The 16,285-nt window shown below is 47.7% G+C and overlaps 1 protein-coding gene across 4 annotated transcripts in view; it reads right to left on the reverse strand.

Moving 5' to 3' along the window:
* The window catches only part of FRMPD3 (FERM and PDZ domain containing 3), a 92,774-nt gene that overhangs the window by 25,200 nt on the left and 51,289 nt on the right, over window positions 1-16,285 (reverse strand). For all 4 annotated transcript variants that reach the window (XM_048514683.1, XM_048514680.1, XM_048514681.1 and 1 more), the window contains exons 3-7: window positions 7,801-7,955; window positions 7,313-7,415; window positions 6,468-6,513; window positions 2,419-2,523; window positions 240-347 (exon numbers count right to left, since the gene is read on the reverse strand). In XM_048514683.1, coding sequence (XP_048370640.1) covers window positions 240-347; window positions 2,419-2,523; window positions 6,468-6,513; window positions 7,313-7,415; window positions 7,801-7,948 — 510 coding nt within the window. In that variant the 5' untranslated portion in view covers window positions 7,949-7,955. The remainder of the gene's footprint in view (window positions 1-239; window positions 348-2,418; window positions 2,524-6,467; window positions 6,514-7,312; window positions 7,416-7,800; window positions 7,956-16,285) is intronic.

Raw genomic sequence — 16,285 nt, forward strand, 5'->3', positions numbered from 1 at the left:
AAGCAGACCACTCAGAAAAGTTCAATCCTGCTCCCATTTAATTCTAAGGCAGCCTGATAGCCAGGAAAGGGCAGTAAACTTTCTGGGTTTGTGGGAAGCAGACACAGAATTTGTGAGGAGAAAAAGCTAACAGACTGCTACAGGTAAAACTTTCCGGTTTTCCTAAGGATGGAAAAGGCATTTGCGAGGTAGATGAGCAGAGCAATGGACTTCCCTCCCTCCCATGGTGTCCCCCCTACCTTGACAGTGGTTCGACCATCAAACGTGAAAGACTTGATTTGCCCATTCTCCAGGAAAACCTTCAGCACGTTAGGAATAAGGAGCAGTGCTTCCTTCTTCAGCATCTCCTGGGAGATGAATGGGTACCACCCCCACCAGTCCAGGAGTGGCAGAAGCAGCAACAGGACACAGCGTGGTGAAGAAAGGAGTGGAGGACAAAAAAAAGGAGAAAGAGGTCTGTCAGTTGCTGTGTGCTGGCTCCAGCATCTTCAGCTAAAAGGGTCAAGAAGCAGGTGTTGTGAGAAGACCTCTGCACTCAAGGTCTTGGAGAATGTCAGAATGTCTAATACTGACCACAGCAGACTTGTGTTGGCTTGCTTTGAGGCACGCTTCATGGGTGAGATTTGCTGGGTTGTGAAGAAGAGTCTCACAGCTCATCAAGAGACACCACACTAGACCAAGAAGCAGGCCACCCTACAGCCTGCCAGCACAGCGGCACCAGTTTTTCACAGCCTCTTTCCCCACCATCTCCTGAGCTCTGTACTCAAGACATTCTTGTCCCAGGCATGGAGATGAAGGCAAGATCACCCACAATCTTCCCAGTCTTCTTCCTCACACTGCTGAGGTCTTTTCATAACCTTCTGAGATGCTTATATGTCATCTCACTGGAACAAAGACCCTTCTCACTGCTGACCACCCAGGACTGAGGCTCCAAAAACCAACATCCAGCGACCAATATCTGGCCAAGCCAGCTCTTTTATTTATCAAGTAATGTTTGAATCAGATATTCACTTTCACTAATTTGGTTTAAAAATAGCGCTTGCTACAAGCGCCTTGTGATTCACTTTGGCCGCACTGCTTAATAAAATCTTTGTGCAATTAAGAGATAATGTTATTGGGATAGAATGGCATTGCAGAATAACTGTCTCTGTTCATTGCGGGAGCCTACGGAGGCACAGGCCAAACCATGCACAGCTGCTGCATGGAAGCTGCCTTCTTTTCTGGCAGGAGCCTTTCTGGCTGCAAGCCCCGCAGGGTGCCTGGAGACTGGGGGTCTCAGACAGAGCAACAACCCAAGAAAGGCACAGCTGTGCTCTCTCCCTCCCTCCCTCCCAACTGGAAGCTGTCAAAAGACAGAGCTGGAATGCTTGCAGACCTGATGCCAAAAGGGATGGGCACCTCATTCCAGGTGAGGCCACAACACACTGTCAAAATAGATTTGACCTTGCAGGAAAACAGTGGCCTCAGGACCCTCCCCGCCCTGGACTTTCACAGTTGACAAAGCCTGGTGGTTCTTCTCTCTTTTCTGCAAGGTTGATACAAAGAAGAACTATTAGGCCTTGCAGGGTTAACTCTTAATTCTTTTCATCCTTGACTACCTGCTTCTGTTCTCTCTGAAATAACTCAGTGTGCAAAGACAATGTGCAAAATCGTGACAGCCTCTTATGGATCCACAGGGGCTGCTTGGGGACCTCAAATCTGGGGTTTCTTGATGGAGAATTAATACTCTGTTGCAGTGCTTGAGCTGAATTTGTCAAAGTTGCTTTGACAGTTTTTCATTGCCTCTTTAGCTGATTGACACAACTGCAATGAAGCTCGGCCAGGGGCCAGGGCCAAAGGAAAAGCTTCTTGTATCCCACTAGCCTTTCAGCTTTTGGTTCTGCAGTCACCACAAAGGATGCTAGATACCACTAAACCCAGTGCCTTGACAAAGTCTGTCATTTCTATCATGAGTTTTGGTAGATGCAGGGAAGAGGCAAATGAAGAGTCCCTAGGAGCGCAACACCTCTGTAGCAAAATCTCCCAGAACATTAAACTTGATTACATCTTTTAAGATCATCTGAGATCTTCTTTTCCAGATTCAAAGGAAGACATGTTTCTTGCAAAGCCAACCAAGTCCCATTTTCCCTGTAATGAGTGAAATTTCTTCACTAGCCCTTTCCTCTTGCTTTGATAGTGAGTGACTTTCTTTCTGAAACCTCCAGGGACTTGTGGATCAGTACGCATCATAGAAAAGTGAATAAAAAGGGATTTTCCCCTCATGCCCAGTTCACGCTGGCATCTTGCGCATTTTGAAGAGGCCCCTTCCTCACAAACTAGAGAGCAAACTTGCCAAAGGCCATCACAGGGCTAGAGCAGAGACCTTTGGGAATGTTGTGGGTTTTGTGTCCAAAAAGCTGCACAGGGAAGAGAACTTACTGGATCAGTCTCACCAATTGTGACCTGCTCAGAAAAGCGGACCTTCACTGGATTGGACCTCAGCTTTGCCTTCTTGGCGGCACTGATGAATGCTGATTTTGGAGACTGGAAAGAGAATAGAGTCATATTACCTTCCTGGCAGAGAGCGCAGCTGGAGCTGGTTCACAAGCCTAGCTGGAAGGGGGACGACACGGCACTGAGCGGCACCAAAAGGGACACATAAAATCAGGCCCCAGGAGGAGATAAGATGACATTTTGGACATTTTATATTTATTTTATTATTTCTTACCATTTTGAAATCTTGGTCTATAGCAGCAGTTCTCAACCTGTGGGTTGCAACCCCTTTGGGGGGTCGGACGACCCTTTCACAGGGGTCGCCTAAGACCATTGGAAAACATATATTTCCGATGGTCTTAGGAACCAAGACACAAATAATTTTATGGCTGGGGGTCACCATAACATGAGGAACTGTATTAAAGGGTCACGGCATTAGGAAGGTTGAGAACCACTGGTCTATAGTAGTATAAAGATTCTACGAATTTAAAAAAAACCCTTTGGGGAAGGTATTTCCCCCAAAGGTTGGGGGAAGGTATTTCTGAAGGCTAGCCTATACTCAATGCTGCATGAGAAGGAACATTCCCAGGACCTACCCAGTCTTCAATGACCACCACACTTCCCAAGACCATGGTGGAAAATCTGAGCAGCAAAATCTGCTCTCCCCACTGGCCCCTTGCCTAGAATTTCCACCCCCCCCCCAATAGTCAGAGAGTCCGTCCCACCCACAATTGTGCCAACTTCTAACTCTGTTCTATATTATTCCTGTCCATGTAGCCTTCTTGGCAAAACAGCCAGTTCTGGCAGAATAATAGAATGATAGGTAGAAGTCACAGCTGAATGGAGCTGAATGGAGGAGCTGCCAGGTGCATTTAATTGATTCTATGTTTATATTCTGCCCTTCCTCCCAGGGAGCTACAGGGCTGAACCAGGGGTTTGGACCTGGAGTTTCCTATGTCTAAAGGCAATGCTGCAGCTGTACAACACCAGGCCTTCTGGGGGATCTTGAGCCAGGAAGTTCAAGCTAGGATGAGAGAGCCATGTAAGCTTCTCCCTGCTCCTTGGAGGAAAATGAAAGTAGCAATAATTATAAGGGGAAATATATGGAGACAACTGCAGGATTGGATGCTTTGGGTTTTCCACGCTGTGTGGTCACAGTCCGGCAGTTTTTGCTCCTAACGTTTGGCCTGCATCTATGGCTGGTATCTTCAGAGGCATGTCATGGTAAGATGAGTTATCTCCATGGCAGGGGCGAAACTCATCTTACCGTGACGTGCCATAGGTGCAGGGGAAACGTTAGGAGCAAAACTATCAGACCACGTCCACAAAGTTTGGAAAACCCACAATACCCAGTTGATTCTGGCTGTGAAAACCTTTGATGATACGTTAAATTGCAGGGTTGTCCCCACAACTGACTGGGATTGCATCAGAATGAAGAATACTTGCATAAAAAGTTCTGGATGCAAAATTTGTTTCCTTGGTGCCGAATTCAACGGACAAAGCCACGAGTGACCTCCCTGCCGTCGTGCCTGAGCAGCTGAGGGCAGTTGCCAAGGCCTGCAAGGGCTCAGCTTCCCCCATCAGCTTGGGAGATCTTTTTGAGGGCTTCAGGGCGAAGTAGCCTTGCCATGTTCCAAACGGAGGAGGAAACTATCTGCCTGCTCCTGGGCACCTCTCACTGCTGGTTCCGTCCTCAGAAGAGCTGGATGCAGCTGCAGCACTTCCTTCTTCTCCGGGAGGAAGAAAGGCGGAGGGAGCTGAGGGGATTCTCACGCTGATCCCTTTCACCAAGATCAAAAGGTTCAGCAAAGCAGAAATGACAGCCCGCCTTCATTGCCGGTGGCGTGACAGTTCAATCTGTTCCACCGCTATGGGCTCTGAAGTACCGAGGTTCCTTCCCTGCTCAGACCCAGCATCTGCTACGGCTGGGCAATCTCTCTGGCTGCGTGGCCCTGAATGCAAATGCCTTGAGCAGTGGAATGGCCAGCTTCTCTGGGAGAGTTTCACTTGGGCACACTGTGCTCAGCACAGCAGGAAAGGAAAGTGAGCATTGCCCACCTCTTTTCCCAATGCTGCCAGGTCTTCTCTCCCATCATCCCATTTCTTGAGACCAAGGCACAAGAGGCACACACAAATGTTGAACAAAGGTTGAACTTTCCTGCCATGGACCACAGATTAGAACATGTTTCCTATGAGGAGAGACTTAGGGAGCTGGGTATATTTAGTTTGGTGAAGAGAAGGTTAAGAGGTGACATGATAACCATGTTTAGATATTTAAATGGATATGTTGGTGAGGGAGAAAGCTTGTTTTCTGCTGCTCCAGAGACTAGGACCAGGAGTAATGGGTTCAAGGTGAAGGAAAAGAGATTCCACCTAAACATCAGAAAAAACTTCCTGACATAAGGGCTGTTCGACAGTCGATTGCACTACCTCAGAGTGTGGTAGAGTCTCCTTCTTTAGAAGTTTTTAAAACAGAGGCTGGATGGTAATCTGTCGGGAGTGCTTTGATTGGGTGTTCCTGCATTGCAGGGGGTTGGACTTGGTGACCCTTGGGATCTCTTCCAACTCTATGATTCTACATTGTAAAACACAGCCAGGAGATCACATATCCTTGGTGCTTCTTTATTTAGAGAGCCAGTGGTAGGCAAGACACAGCATGTTCTCTCTCCTTCTGATAGCAAGATCCATTAAGACATGTAAAAGTCAACTCAAGCTGTGGCTGTGCTTAAAAGGGTAAATTCAGTGATAGGAATTTTTAGGGCGGGGACTGAAAACAAAATGGCAAGGAATGTAATGCCTTTAAATAGATCTATGAGGCAGCTGCCTTTGGAATATTGTATGAATTTCTGGCTGCCACATCTCTTAAAGGATATTGTAGAGTTGGAAAAGTTGGAGAAAAGTTAAGCAAAATTATTAAAGGGATGGAAAAACCTCCCTATGAGGAGAAGCTAAGGGGGTTATAAAATCACACACAGGGTAGATAAGACAGAACTTGTTCTTCCTCTGCTTTATGGGCATCCAGAGAAGCCGATGGACAGGAGATCCAGAACAGACAAAATAAAATATTTTTTCATTCAGAGTAAACAACTTGCAGAACTTGCTACTGCAGGTTGTATGTACGACTCCTGGCTTTACAAAGAGTATTTTCTTTCTGGGGGGTGGGGGAGAAAAAGGAGAGCCTCTGATTTCTGCGTTCAATTTGTAAACCTTCCCATGTCATCTGTTGGGAACAAGCTGCTGAAATAGAGGGGGGACCTCTATTTTCCCCCTCTGCTCTTAGATTTAAGTATGCAGTATGGCTGCTCTTAGATTTTAAAAAAGCACAAAGCTTTCCCCTCGTAACTTCTCCTGACTCTCATTAGTTGGTAGGATAGAAAACAAGGTACATCTCAATACTCTTGAGGGGCAACCAGTCATCAGTGCTCCTTATTGGATGGAATGGAATCTGTGAGCCAAACCAGACATCCGGTTTCTCAAAATAAAGGATTGCTTCTGATTTACTTTTTGCTAAGGATTGTTTGCCCCCCCCTCCCCACCTGTCCCTGGGAAATGCTCCTGTAGCACCAAGGGAATCACCATTTCCTAGCATGTGCATTTTGTCCATGGAAAAACACAACCATTCTCCTTTTCCAGGGCAGCCAGAACTGTAGCAGTGTACAGGGCTGCCCTGGTGACACCACTAGGGACAAGAGACTATGTGACCTCCACTCCCTGAGCCATTTTCTATCTTGTTTTAGAAGTCAGTACATTTGTTTGAAATGGTTAGCTTAAACTCTGCAGAACCTGACAAAGAGAAAGGGAAAAACTGGTCCCAGGCACAGAGAGAGGAATGGAAGATGTCAGCAAAGAGGGCAGAAGAAACACACAACCAAAAGGGAATCAGGCAAGATAAGAAGGGAGACACAACCAGGCAAGATAAGAAGGGAGACACAACCAGATCCAACCGGAGACTCATCTCTCCCTGCCCCCCTTGACTGCCAAACCATGGTTCTCACCTGATGGGTCTGTAGCACAGTGAGAAGAATGGAGTCTTTAGCACCTCTGCAGGAGAGAGTGGGGACATGGGAAACAGAACAACGTGCACGTTTAGAAAATATATATACTGTTTTCCCACCAAACACCAGTGCTCAAGGAGGCTTACAAAAATAGCATCAAACAAAGCCATAAAAATGCAACAGTGTAAAACAGTTCATTCATGAGCGCCCAAACAACTTCGGTGAAGAACTCATTCCCCTGCTCATTCATCTACAGAAACAAACACATGAATCAGGCATCTGCAAGTGAGGACTGAGGGAGTCAAATGGACAACCCAAGGCACAGAATTCCATGACCTGGGTGCAACCACTGAGAAGACCCTGTCCTGCATGCCACGTCTTGTTATCTCCCATCACCATGAGCACCCAATGCAGGAGAGCTGATTTTGATAGCAGGACACATGAGTATGGCCAGTCAAGCTGACATTGCCACTTATAGGCACCACTCGGTTTGCTTTGTAGGACACGAGACAAGCTTGGCTCTTCTGCACTATTAACCAGGGAACCACACAGCAAAAACTTCCTCAGCCAAGTGAAGATTTCTGCCCTCCACACTGTCTTCTGCTGAAGACCATCAGGCCCCATCCCACATGGGAGTCCTCTTCTAGCTACCTGCTGGCAAGACAAGTGGAGGGCAGCACAGGATTCCTGACAAAGGGGTTGGGGTCATGTGCAGCTTTGCATGACATTAGCGTGGGACTGGAAGGGATCTGGTGATAGCCGAACACCAGGGGCCAGCCCTGCTCACAGACCCAGGGAAGGAATGTTCTCATCTCCCTCTCTCACACTTTGGTCCCCTCCCTTACCTCACAAGCTCTATGAATCTCTCCCTTGGGGCTTCACTCACATCTTCATCATTTATGGCCAAAATCTGGTCACCTGCCAAGAGCTTATCCTCAGAGGGTCCGCCTGTCAAAGAGAGGGGGTCAACGGTAAGTCGCTGCCCGAGAAATCCTACTGTCCTGCTGGAGGATTCTGACCTTCCTCCCCAACATGGCTTTGTTTTGAATGGCCAGCAGTGTGCCAAACGCACCAGCTCTGCATGCTTGGTCCACCTGCCTCCTGAGCAAGAACTTGCTCTGGCTGCCTCTAGTTACCCTTCCCTTTTGCCCCTGCTCTCCCTGGCATCTGCCTGGGGGGTCCCAATCCTGGTGTCAGCAATGCCCCTAAGTTAAGGCTGGATGAATGGGGAGGATCTCAGTACAATTCCAACGTAATCCACCCTCCCCTCCCCATTGCAGCTCCTACTGATCCCTCCATCTGCCCGAATCCTTGCAAGCGCTCCCAGACGTACCTGGTGTCACAGAACGAACGATCACAGGCCTCTCGCTGCCAGCCACAAAACCAAAGCCGTAGGCGGGGTCACGCTGGATTTTCACCTGTCGGAGGGCATCTGAAGGCAACTGGCCACATTCCATATCATCCCAGCTCTCCTCCTGCATCACATGTCTGGACGAGCGAATGAGGACACAAAACAGAAGGAAACAAGCAGGCTCACATCTGGAGCAAAGCACTTGTTCTTGGGGTGCTGATCTCCTGGAACCTAATTCATTTCCTCCTTGCACCTGGGAAGCGGAGGCGCCGCTGCTCTTCCTTGGATGGAGCTTCATGGCATTCTGTTCCTGTCCCCTTGTGGTTCAGGCCACAAGTCCACCTCTGGCTCTGACAGGCCCTGGACACTTCCTACCATCCATCAGTTGTCCCTTATTGCCCAGATCAGGGGGCTTCTTTTTGCCCCTGCGCAAGATCTTGCTGCAGTTGACCCAAGTTTTCATCCATTCTTTCCTCTCTCTAGTTCCCCACTGACATTTTGGCCTTTGGCTTAAACGGCACTGTCTGCGATGGAGAACTTGCCCCTGCAATTCAGCTTTGCCGGCCCTGGTGCTGCGGAGAGGTAGTCACGGGAATAGGGAGAACTGTAGTCTTGTTCCTGTCCCTTTGATTACAAGAAAAGCCTTGCTCAAAGCCCTTGCAGAAGCAAGGAGGTGGAGGGGCCTCTCCGTTGCCAATCGTAGCTGCTGATCTGGGACCCGATGGCCCGAGCAATGGCAGCTGCAGATTCCAACAAGTGCAAGCAGGAAATTGGAGCCTGGGGATGAAAAACTGAAAACACAAAAGGAGCAGCCCGGGTTAGTCTTGCTCTCCTCTAAGACACCACAGGCCGTTGGCGGAGACTCGTCCTGTTTCCAGTCTACTTCACGCAGCCGAGAAACAGATCACTTTGTGCTAGAGGAAATCCTGCTCTCCTGTGCAACTCCCACAGATTTTGATAGACCCTCCTCCATAGAGGGAAGAATCCCCCCCTGAACTCAGTGTGGCTTACTTCTGAGTAAACCGAGTGCAGGATCAGGCTGCCAGTCTGACGGTCCTCCAAGGCCCTCCGCCTTTCCATCTGTGGAAAGTGGCAAAACGGGGGAAGAAGCTTCTCCCTGCTCCGCACAGGTTTGCAGAGCTTCCAAGCCGCAAGGGAGATGCTGTATTTTTAGGCTTAACTTGCAAGTGCTGCACACCCCATCTGTACTCCAACTGCCTCATGCATCACCAGCATGGATTAATATTCTGCCGTTAGATCTTAACTGACAAGTTCACCGAGGATGCCTTGCGGCACCTCTCTCCCCCTCCACGCTGCCGGAGCAGATTCTGCAGGCTGCCCAAATAAACTGGGTCCAAAGGTGGGGGCAGAGAATGGCCACACTCCAGAGCTCCCTTTGGCAAGAGCCCCTGACACCCAGCGGGCACAAGATCCCCACCAGCCTGAGATGCTGCTGCAGTGGTCGACTCGTTCGCATAAACATGCTTTGCCATTCATCGATCCCTCCCTCTTTGTTGTGCAAAAATTGCCTTGCGCCCATTCCCTAATAAGATTTCATGAGCAAACTACAGTTGCCAGCTTGTACAATGTTAACTGCGCCTTTAACAACAGAGTGACAGAGCTCTCTCTTTGGGCACTTTTAAAGATTTTCCTATAAGATCAATCATGGCATCCCTCCCCCCACTGCCTTTTTCTTCAGGGCAACATTTCGGGAAGCCCAAACCTATCCAAGGGCACACAGTATCGCAACTCCACAGAACAAGCGGATTATCTGTGAGCGGGGACCAGACTGGTTATAGCAAACTTGCTCTGAACACTGGCCCCTTTTCTATTCTGGCAGAAGTGCACTCCAGCATAGCTTCCTTGCTAGAAGAAGAATTAAATAAGCAGCCAGCCAAAGCAGAGGCACATGGAATAGAGAGGCCGTAGAAGAGGAGGGGGCTTCGCTCCCACCGTATTTCAGTTGGGCTGGAACATGCCTGCCCCGGCAGTGGTGGTTTGCCCAGCCATCAATGACACAAACACTTAGAAGAGTATTGCCAGTGAAATGCACGACGGAGGCTTTCATTGCTCATTCCTAATGATATCACAGGGCAGCAACAACACCAGAGCCACCATATTCAATGTGGCAGCCACTCAGCAGGGGGAGGGAACAGTACTGCACTGTCTTGAGCTCCTCCTCAAGCCCCCTCTAACATGGGAGCCTGCACAAGTCTCTGTGGGGCCACCTGTGTTTAGGGATGGCAGGCCATGCTAAGGAAGGGGACTAGATGAGCAGCTGGGCAGCTCCTTCCATTCACGTGTTGTGCTCACCCAGATTCTACGTGGACTTGTGGCATGTGATAAAAACAGGCTATTTTCACATGCCCACCTTCTGTGGCAGGGCACATTTCCTTTCTACATCTACAATTTCAGAAAGTCTACTTCCTTTTCTGAAATATATATCGGGAGGGTGGGGGGAACATGCTATTCTTCTGACACCTGTTTTCGCAGGGAACAGATATATCCTTGGTAAAACAAAACAGAAAAGCATTTGGTCCTGCTGCCGTTCGCCAAGGAGGAGCACTTGGCTGGGCAGCCCCTCCTGTCCTGCAAAGACGCATGGTCAGATATGACCTTTGCTACATGGGATGAAACGTCAGACTTAAGCTATGCAAATATCAATGGAAAGGAGTACTGGAACACAAACAAGTGGAGGAGCAAAGGGCTAAGATAGAGACAAGCTCCAGCCCCAACTCACCGGTCCTTATGCACCTCCTTCAAGCACCCACTCCCCCATGGGAAGAACAGACTGGGAACTTTTTTACTTTGGCTAGAAATGAGAACCATTAAGATTTGCACAGTTGTGATCTAATAAAAGCTGTTCTCATGCCCTTTGGTAATAAGGAGGGCTGAAATCCCCCTCCCTCCCCCTTCTGGGAAGCAACCGCTCTGTTGTTTTTTTTTACTGGCAGCAATTCTGAGCTGCAGCAGAACCTATTAAAACGCTCATCTCCAGCATGGATGCCCAAAAGGTTTATTCTATAGGTCGACCACAATACTCTTCCCAGAGAGGGAGATCCTAGAGCTTTGCAGAGACTCCTCAAAAGTCTTTGCTGGAAACACCGAGAGCAGCCACACTTCCTGGGGAAGGCAGGAGAGTCCTGAGGTGCCTGGAAGACTAATTTATTTGCTGCGGCACAAGCCTTGATAAGCACAGGCTGGCTTCCTCAGATGAATGGAGGTCGGTGGCTGCTTATTTATATGCCTGCGTTAGGGCCCAACAGAGGAGAAGCCACCTTGACAAGGTGAGAACGGAGGATAATGGCCCACTGCAGGAATGCACCCTGACAGCTGAAGCCAAATGAAAACACACATTCTTTTCTAAGGCCCAACGGGGTCCAAGTCTTTCCGCAGCTCTCTCTAAGCTGTGTTCAAGTGCAAAACCCAAGTGGGATTCACTGCCCCTCAAGTTTCTCTTCGTCCTCCTTCCCTTCCACAGGAAAGGTAGAAGCCAGATTGTAATATGCCAGGGTGCTGGGCCCTTGTGGACTGCAGACTGGTCTTTGGAAGAATCACCAGGGCTTGCAGAGGTAAGAAACCCCAGTGGTCCACTTGCAACAGGGGGAAGGACAAGGTGCCAGGCCCCTCCTGTACTGCACAGCCAAGGTGCTGAACTTCCCTCAGCGCATGCAATCTGACCTACAAGCTCACTTGGGCTGCATGGGGAAGAAAAGTCTTGCGGCTGAAAGGAGGTAGAGCGCTTCCCACAACGTGTGGGTGCTCACGTGGAAATTAGGAGAATCCTTCCCCTTTTACTGGGATGGGCTAATGGTACTTGGGACTGAGGTGTCTGGCTGAAAAACAGGGGAGCTGTCTCAGATTTGTTTATACAGCTCACTCAAAAATGCCTGCAGAGAACTAGTGTTCTCTTCTGTGGGGATCTTAACTTCTTCCCTCTTTGACTCAGGAGAAGTTACCACAACTTTTTAAAAAAGAGGCAGAACTGTTTCCCTTAGAACAGAGGTGTCCAACTCTGGCCCTTCAGATGTTCATGGACTACCACTCCCATCAGTCCCTGCAATTGGCCATGCCAGCAGGGACTGATGGGAATGGTAGTCTATGAACATCTGAAGCGCCAGAGTTGGACACCCCTGCCTTGGAACAAGAAAAAATGCCAAATCTGCCATGGAGATGTCAGTCTTTTAACGAAAAAGACGGTGGATGGCAAAGGAGGCTTGGCCAGGGACTGTGGCGCTGACAGGCCCTCAGGAGCTCACCTTGATTGGAGGACTAGCCCCGAATGCTGAGCAAAATGGCCTGGCATGCTGGTGTCTAGTATAAGTGCCAGGTGTTGCCTCCGCATGTCAGAGATGGTTCCTCTTGGCCAACCTGTTTTCAGGCAGCAGGACGTGCCTCACTGTCTTGCATAATTTGTTCATTTGGGGTTGCATCCTACACAAAGGCACTTCTCCAGGGCTGTTAGAGACAGCACATGCCAACGCAGTCTAATACCAGAACTGATTCCTCAGCCCTCGGCAAGAATCTAGATCCTTGTTATGGAATGTGACCGTGGGATAGATCAGCTTACTTCCTAACCTCTCCCCACCCACCTGTTATCCAGATATGCCCATCCATCCTGGTAGTACTCAGCCCTGGCCACCACTTTTTTTACCTGATGCTGCTGGTCAAGGTATGTATGTGCAGGTGGAGTGCTGGCAGCCACAGACTTGAACATCCAGGCTTGCCTGCCTGTGTTGCTGGAGCAGACCACCTATTGCCTGTTTCTGGGCTTCAAAAGCCTTCTTCAAAGTGGGCTCAGTGTTGCAGCCACGTAGCTAGAAATCAGAAACAAGGGACCCATGCTGTGCTGTGTTTTCCTGGAATTCTTGAGTAGGGCTTATACATACTGGAGAGAGTGGAGAAGACAGGGAGGGGTTCAGGCTCAGTGGTAGAGTATCTGTTTAGTATGCAGACAATCCCAGATTCTATCCCCACTAGCTCCAGTTAAAAGGATCAGACAGTAGGTGATATGACGGATTCCAGATGGCCATAGCCAGTCAAAGTGGACAATACTGAGACGCATAATGGGGTGGCTAAGTATAAGGCAGCTTTATATGACGGACCCAATCCAGGCTCCCATGTGAATACATCAATCACCATGCAAAAGCTCTACTTGTGTGAATTTACTCACAGCACTGCAGCATGAAACACGATGGCAGACCTGCCAATTCTCTGGCAAACTGAAAATTGTTCTCCAGTGTGGATGCCAATTAAGGTAAATTTGCCAAGAACTCAACTGGACAGATCAAGGCAAAGTATTTAGGAACACAACACAGTTCTTTTGAAAGCTCTGTAATGGAACTCTAAGTTAATTAAAGTGTACTGTAATAAATTTGATCTGATAGACAGCTCAGATCTAGGGTTTTGCAAGCAGGCTGCAGAAGGCCACGGGCCTGAGATGTCAAGCTGTTCAGGATCAGTAAGCCATCTTAAACTTCGGAGTTGCTTAGACGGAAATTTGCCTGCCAATAAGTGAAGGAGAAGGTACATCCATTTTGAGGTCCATCTGTTTTTACATCTAACTCTTTCATGGGGTATCTGCACCACTGCAGCATGAAAAAGCTGGCTGCTTACAGCTTGACATGTATTTCTTAAAACCCTCAAATTCTTATGCATATCACTTTATTGGTGCTACTAATTAAATACTGGGTAAGAGTTGATATTTTCAACTCTGTGCCCTCAAAAGAGCTGCTTGGCAGCCACTAAGTCTTGCTGCAACCCAAAAGGTCTTTTACTCCAGTTCAGAGGCCACCCCATTCATCCCTGACCCTTCCATCAGCTGGCAGTGCCTCCGAGATTGGTGCTATCTGCCAATATTATCAATGCCAGCTCCCACAATTAACAAAGGTTGAATAGAATTGGCCCAGTGACTGTTTCTAATTAGATGGGCAGGAAGCTACTGGTGGATTCCCTCAACATTAAGGAAGTTTGCTAAAAAAAATAATCAAAACTTGCATAAGCTCTTCTTCAATTATTAACAGATCACCCTGGTGGTGCCCTGGCCTCGAAAGCCTTCATTCAAAAGCATATTAAACCATCATAAAATGCAGTCAGTGAGTGACTGTTTTGTTGAAACCAACCCAAAGGCCAATTGAGGGTCACACTTCCATATCTGGGATGGTAGCAGAAGGCCCAACCCTCTGGCTTCTCTTACCTTGACTGGTGCTTATGACAAAAGGGGACCCCTCTCCAAAACAAAAACAAAAAAGAGGCCAAGGTAACTGTTAGGGATCTAAAACATTTTTCCCAGCTTTCCTCCAAGAAGCTCAGGATATACATGGTTCTCCATCCCCAGTAATCCTGTGGGACCAATGAGTTTCATGCCCAGGTAGAACTGGATTTTCAAGGCCTGCTGTTTTATTCACTACATCCCACTGGACCCCACAGGTATGGCCACCTATGATTTCAAGGGGATTCGGCTTATGGATCTTCTCAGTGATTTGTTGTATATGCTGATGGGGTGGAGGCATTTTTACCACCTTCGGGCATTCTCACAGGCATCTTAAAGTTACAAACATTGCACCCATATGCAGAGTTACTCCAGTCTCAGCCCAATAAAATTAATGAATTTAGACTAGAGTAATTCTGCACAGGATGGCACTGCCAAGTACTGAGGATGGCTTTCAGCGGCACAATAATGCTGTGTCATGCCAAGTCCCAAAAGGCATGCAAGTGACAAACAGAATAGCCCAAGTCCAGCAGAAGGCAAACCACATTACTCCAAATCAGACAGCACCCTCTGCTAACAGGAAAGCTGGAGTTTATTAACTAGGTATGCTTTTGTTGTATCTTCAAGATGGCTTATAGAAAGCACAAGTTGAAAAATGACCCCAAACCCTAACATTCAAATAAACCAAAATTAGTTGCGTAACAAACAACAACAACAACAACAATCAAATGCTACATCAAAATAATCAGAGGTATTTGGAGCTACGTGCTTGAGAGGGTCATCATCCAACCAGAAGGATTAACAGCACAAGTTCATCTTGTCAGTCTGTGCCGAGTATTTTCATTTTCCACCAACCATTGCACCATCTTGATGGTTTGTGGAGGCTTTGCTGATTCTACTTCAACAGGGGTTCTGTTTCTGAGATCTGTGCCTGCTTGTAAGGAAAGACCCTGCTTTGCAAACGGGAAGTGGAGAGGAAACAGAAGTGGGCAATGAGGCTTTATGGCAAACACTATCTCAAAACAAAACAGATGAGGAATCAGAGATATGTGAAGAAAACGGGCTTTCTCTGTGATGACTTCCAGGCGGTGGAATATCTTCCTCATCAGAAGACCCAGACAGCACCCCCATAGATGGCCTTGCAGAGATCAGCTAAAATGATCCGCTTCCAGAGGGGATAAGAGGGGCCTAAATTATCCCCCAACATTGACTCTGCATGCCAGGTTTTATTTTTCTGAGTGTTTGGTATATTGATACTATGTGGTGTAGGGTTGAGAACAATGCTGCTTTGTTTAGCCAAACTGGGTTGAGTCCTAATGTGTCTTTTTAAATTGCTGTTTATTTTTATTCCTTTGCTTTTGCTGCCATGATCCAACTATTTTTATGTAAACGTAATTTGATTTTTTAAAATTTATCAGAAGCTGCCCTGTGCAATTTTTCAAGTAGAAGAGCAGAGTATAAATCTTACAAATAAATTAAATAAAGGGTCAGGGATCTGTGTGTGAGAGAATCATTGACACACGTTCCGAGAGCTCTCCATATCTATAAAAATTGTTTTGTACAAACAGCCACCTGTTGTCCCTGAAATGAATTAGCTTCCCAAGCTGCTGCAGGTAAGAGGAAAAGACAGACAACCTTTGATTCACATGTAAAGCAAGCATGCACACACGTGCGCATGAGTACAAGGTCGGATTTCAGCTAAAAGCAGAATGTAAGGGTGATGCGCACTAATGCTTTTCCTTGCCATGTGCCTTCCCAGCAGTGCTTGAAGCACAATTTTTCATGGCCAGGTTCTAATTTATCCCAGTCAGACTGGGATAAAAACACTACCAGTACAAGAGAAGAGCGAAGCAGGGTAACCAAGTCAGGAAGTGTTTTAGTACCCCTCACAAGTTTCCTTTAAAAACAGTTCTCTCTCCTTTACTTGAGGATCCCTGCAGAGAAGGCAAAACCTCAATCCACACCAACCCACACCCCCCTGTGTGCAAGAGTGCCTTTTAATTGCTTCCACAAAGCAGACTTTTAAAAATCTCACCTGCCTAACATTTGGCAGGGTGAAGGGGAGCAGTTCCATTTGAGTGGAAAACTAAAGAGGTTGTGGGCAGAAATAGGTTTCCCTTTGCAGCCAGTGGAAACCAACGATGAATAGAAAAACAAGTCTAAACATAGGGAACCGCTGTAATAAACAATATGAAGCCAAGTAAAAATGATTCACTTAAAGTAAGCAAGCAGAAGTCAGGGACTGAATACTCCCTA

This window comes from Sphaerodactylus townsendi, linkage group LG13 (genome assembly GCF_021028975.2).
Source record: "Sphaerodactylus townsendi isolate TG3544 linkage group LG13, MPM_Stown_v2.3, whole genome shotgun sequence".
NCBI lineage: Eukaryota > Metazoa > Chordata > Lepidosauria > Squamata > Sphaerodactylidae > Sphaerodactylus > Sphaerodactylus townsendi.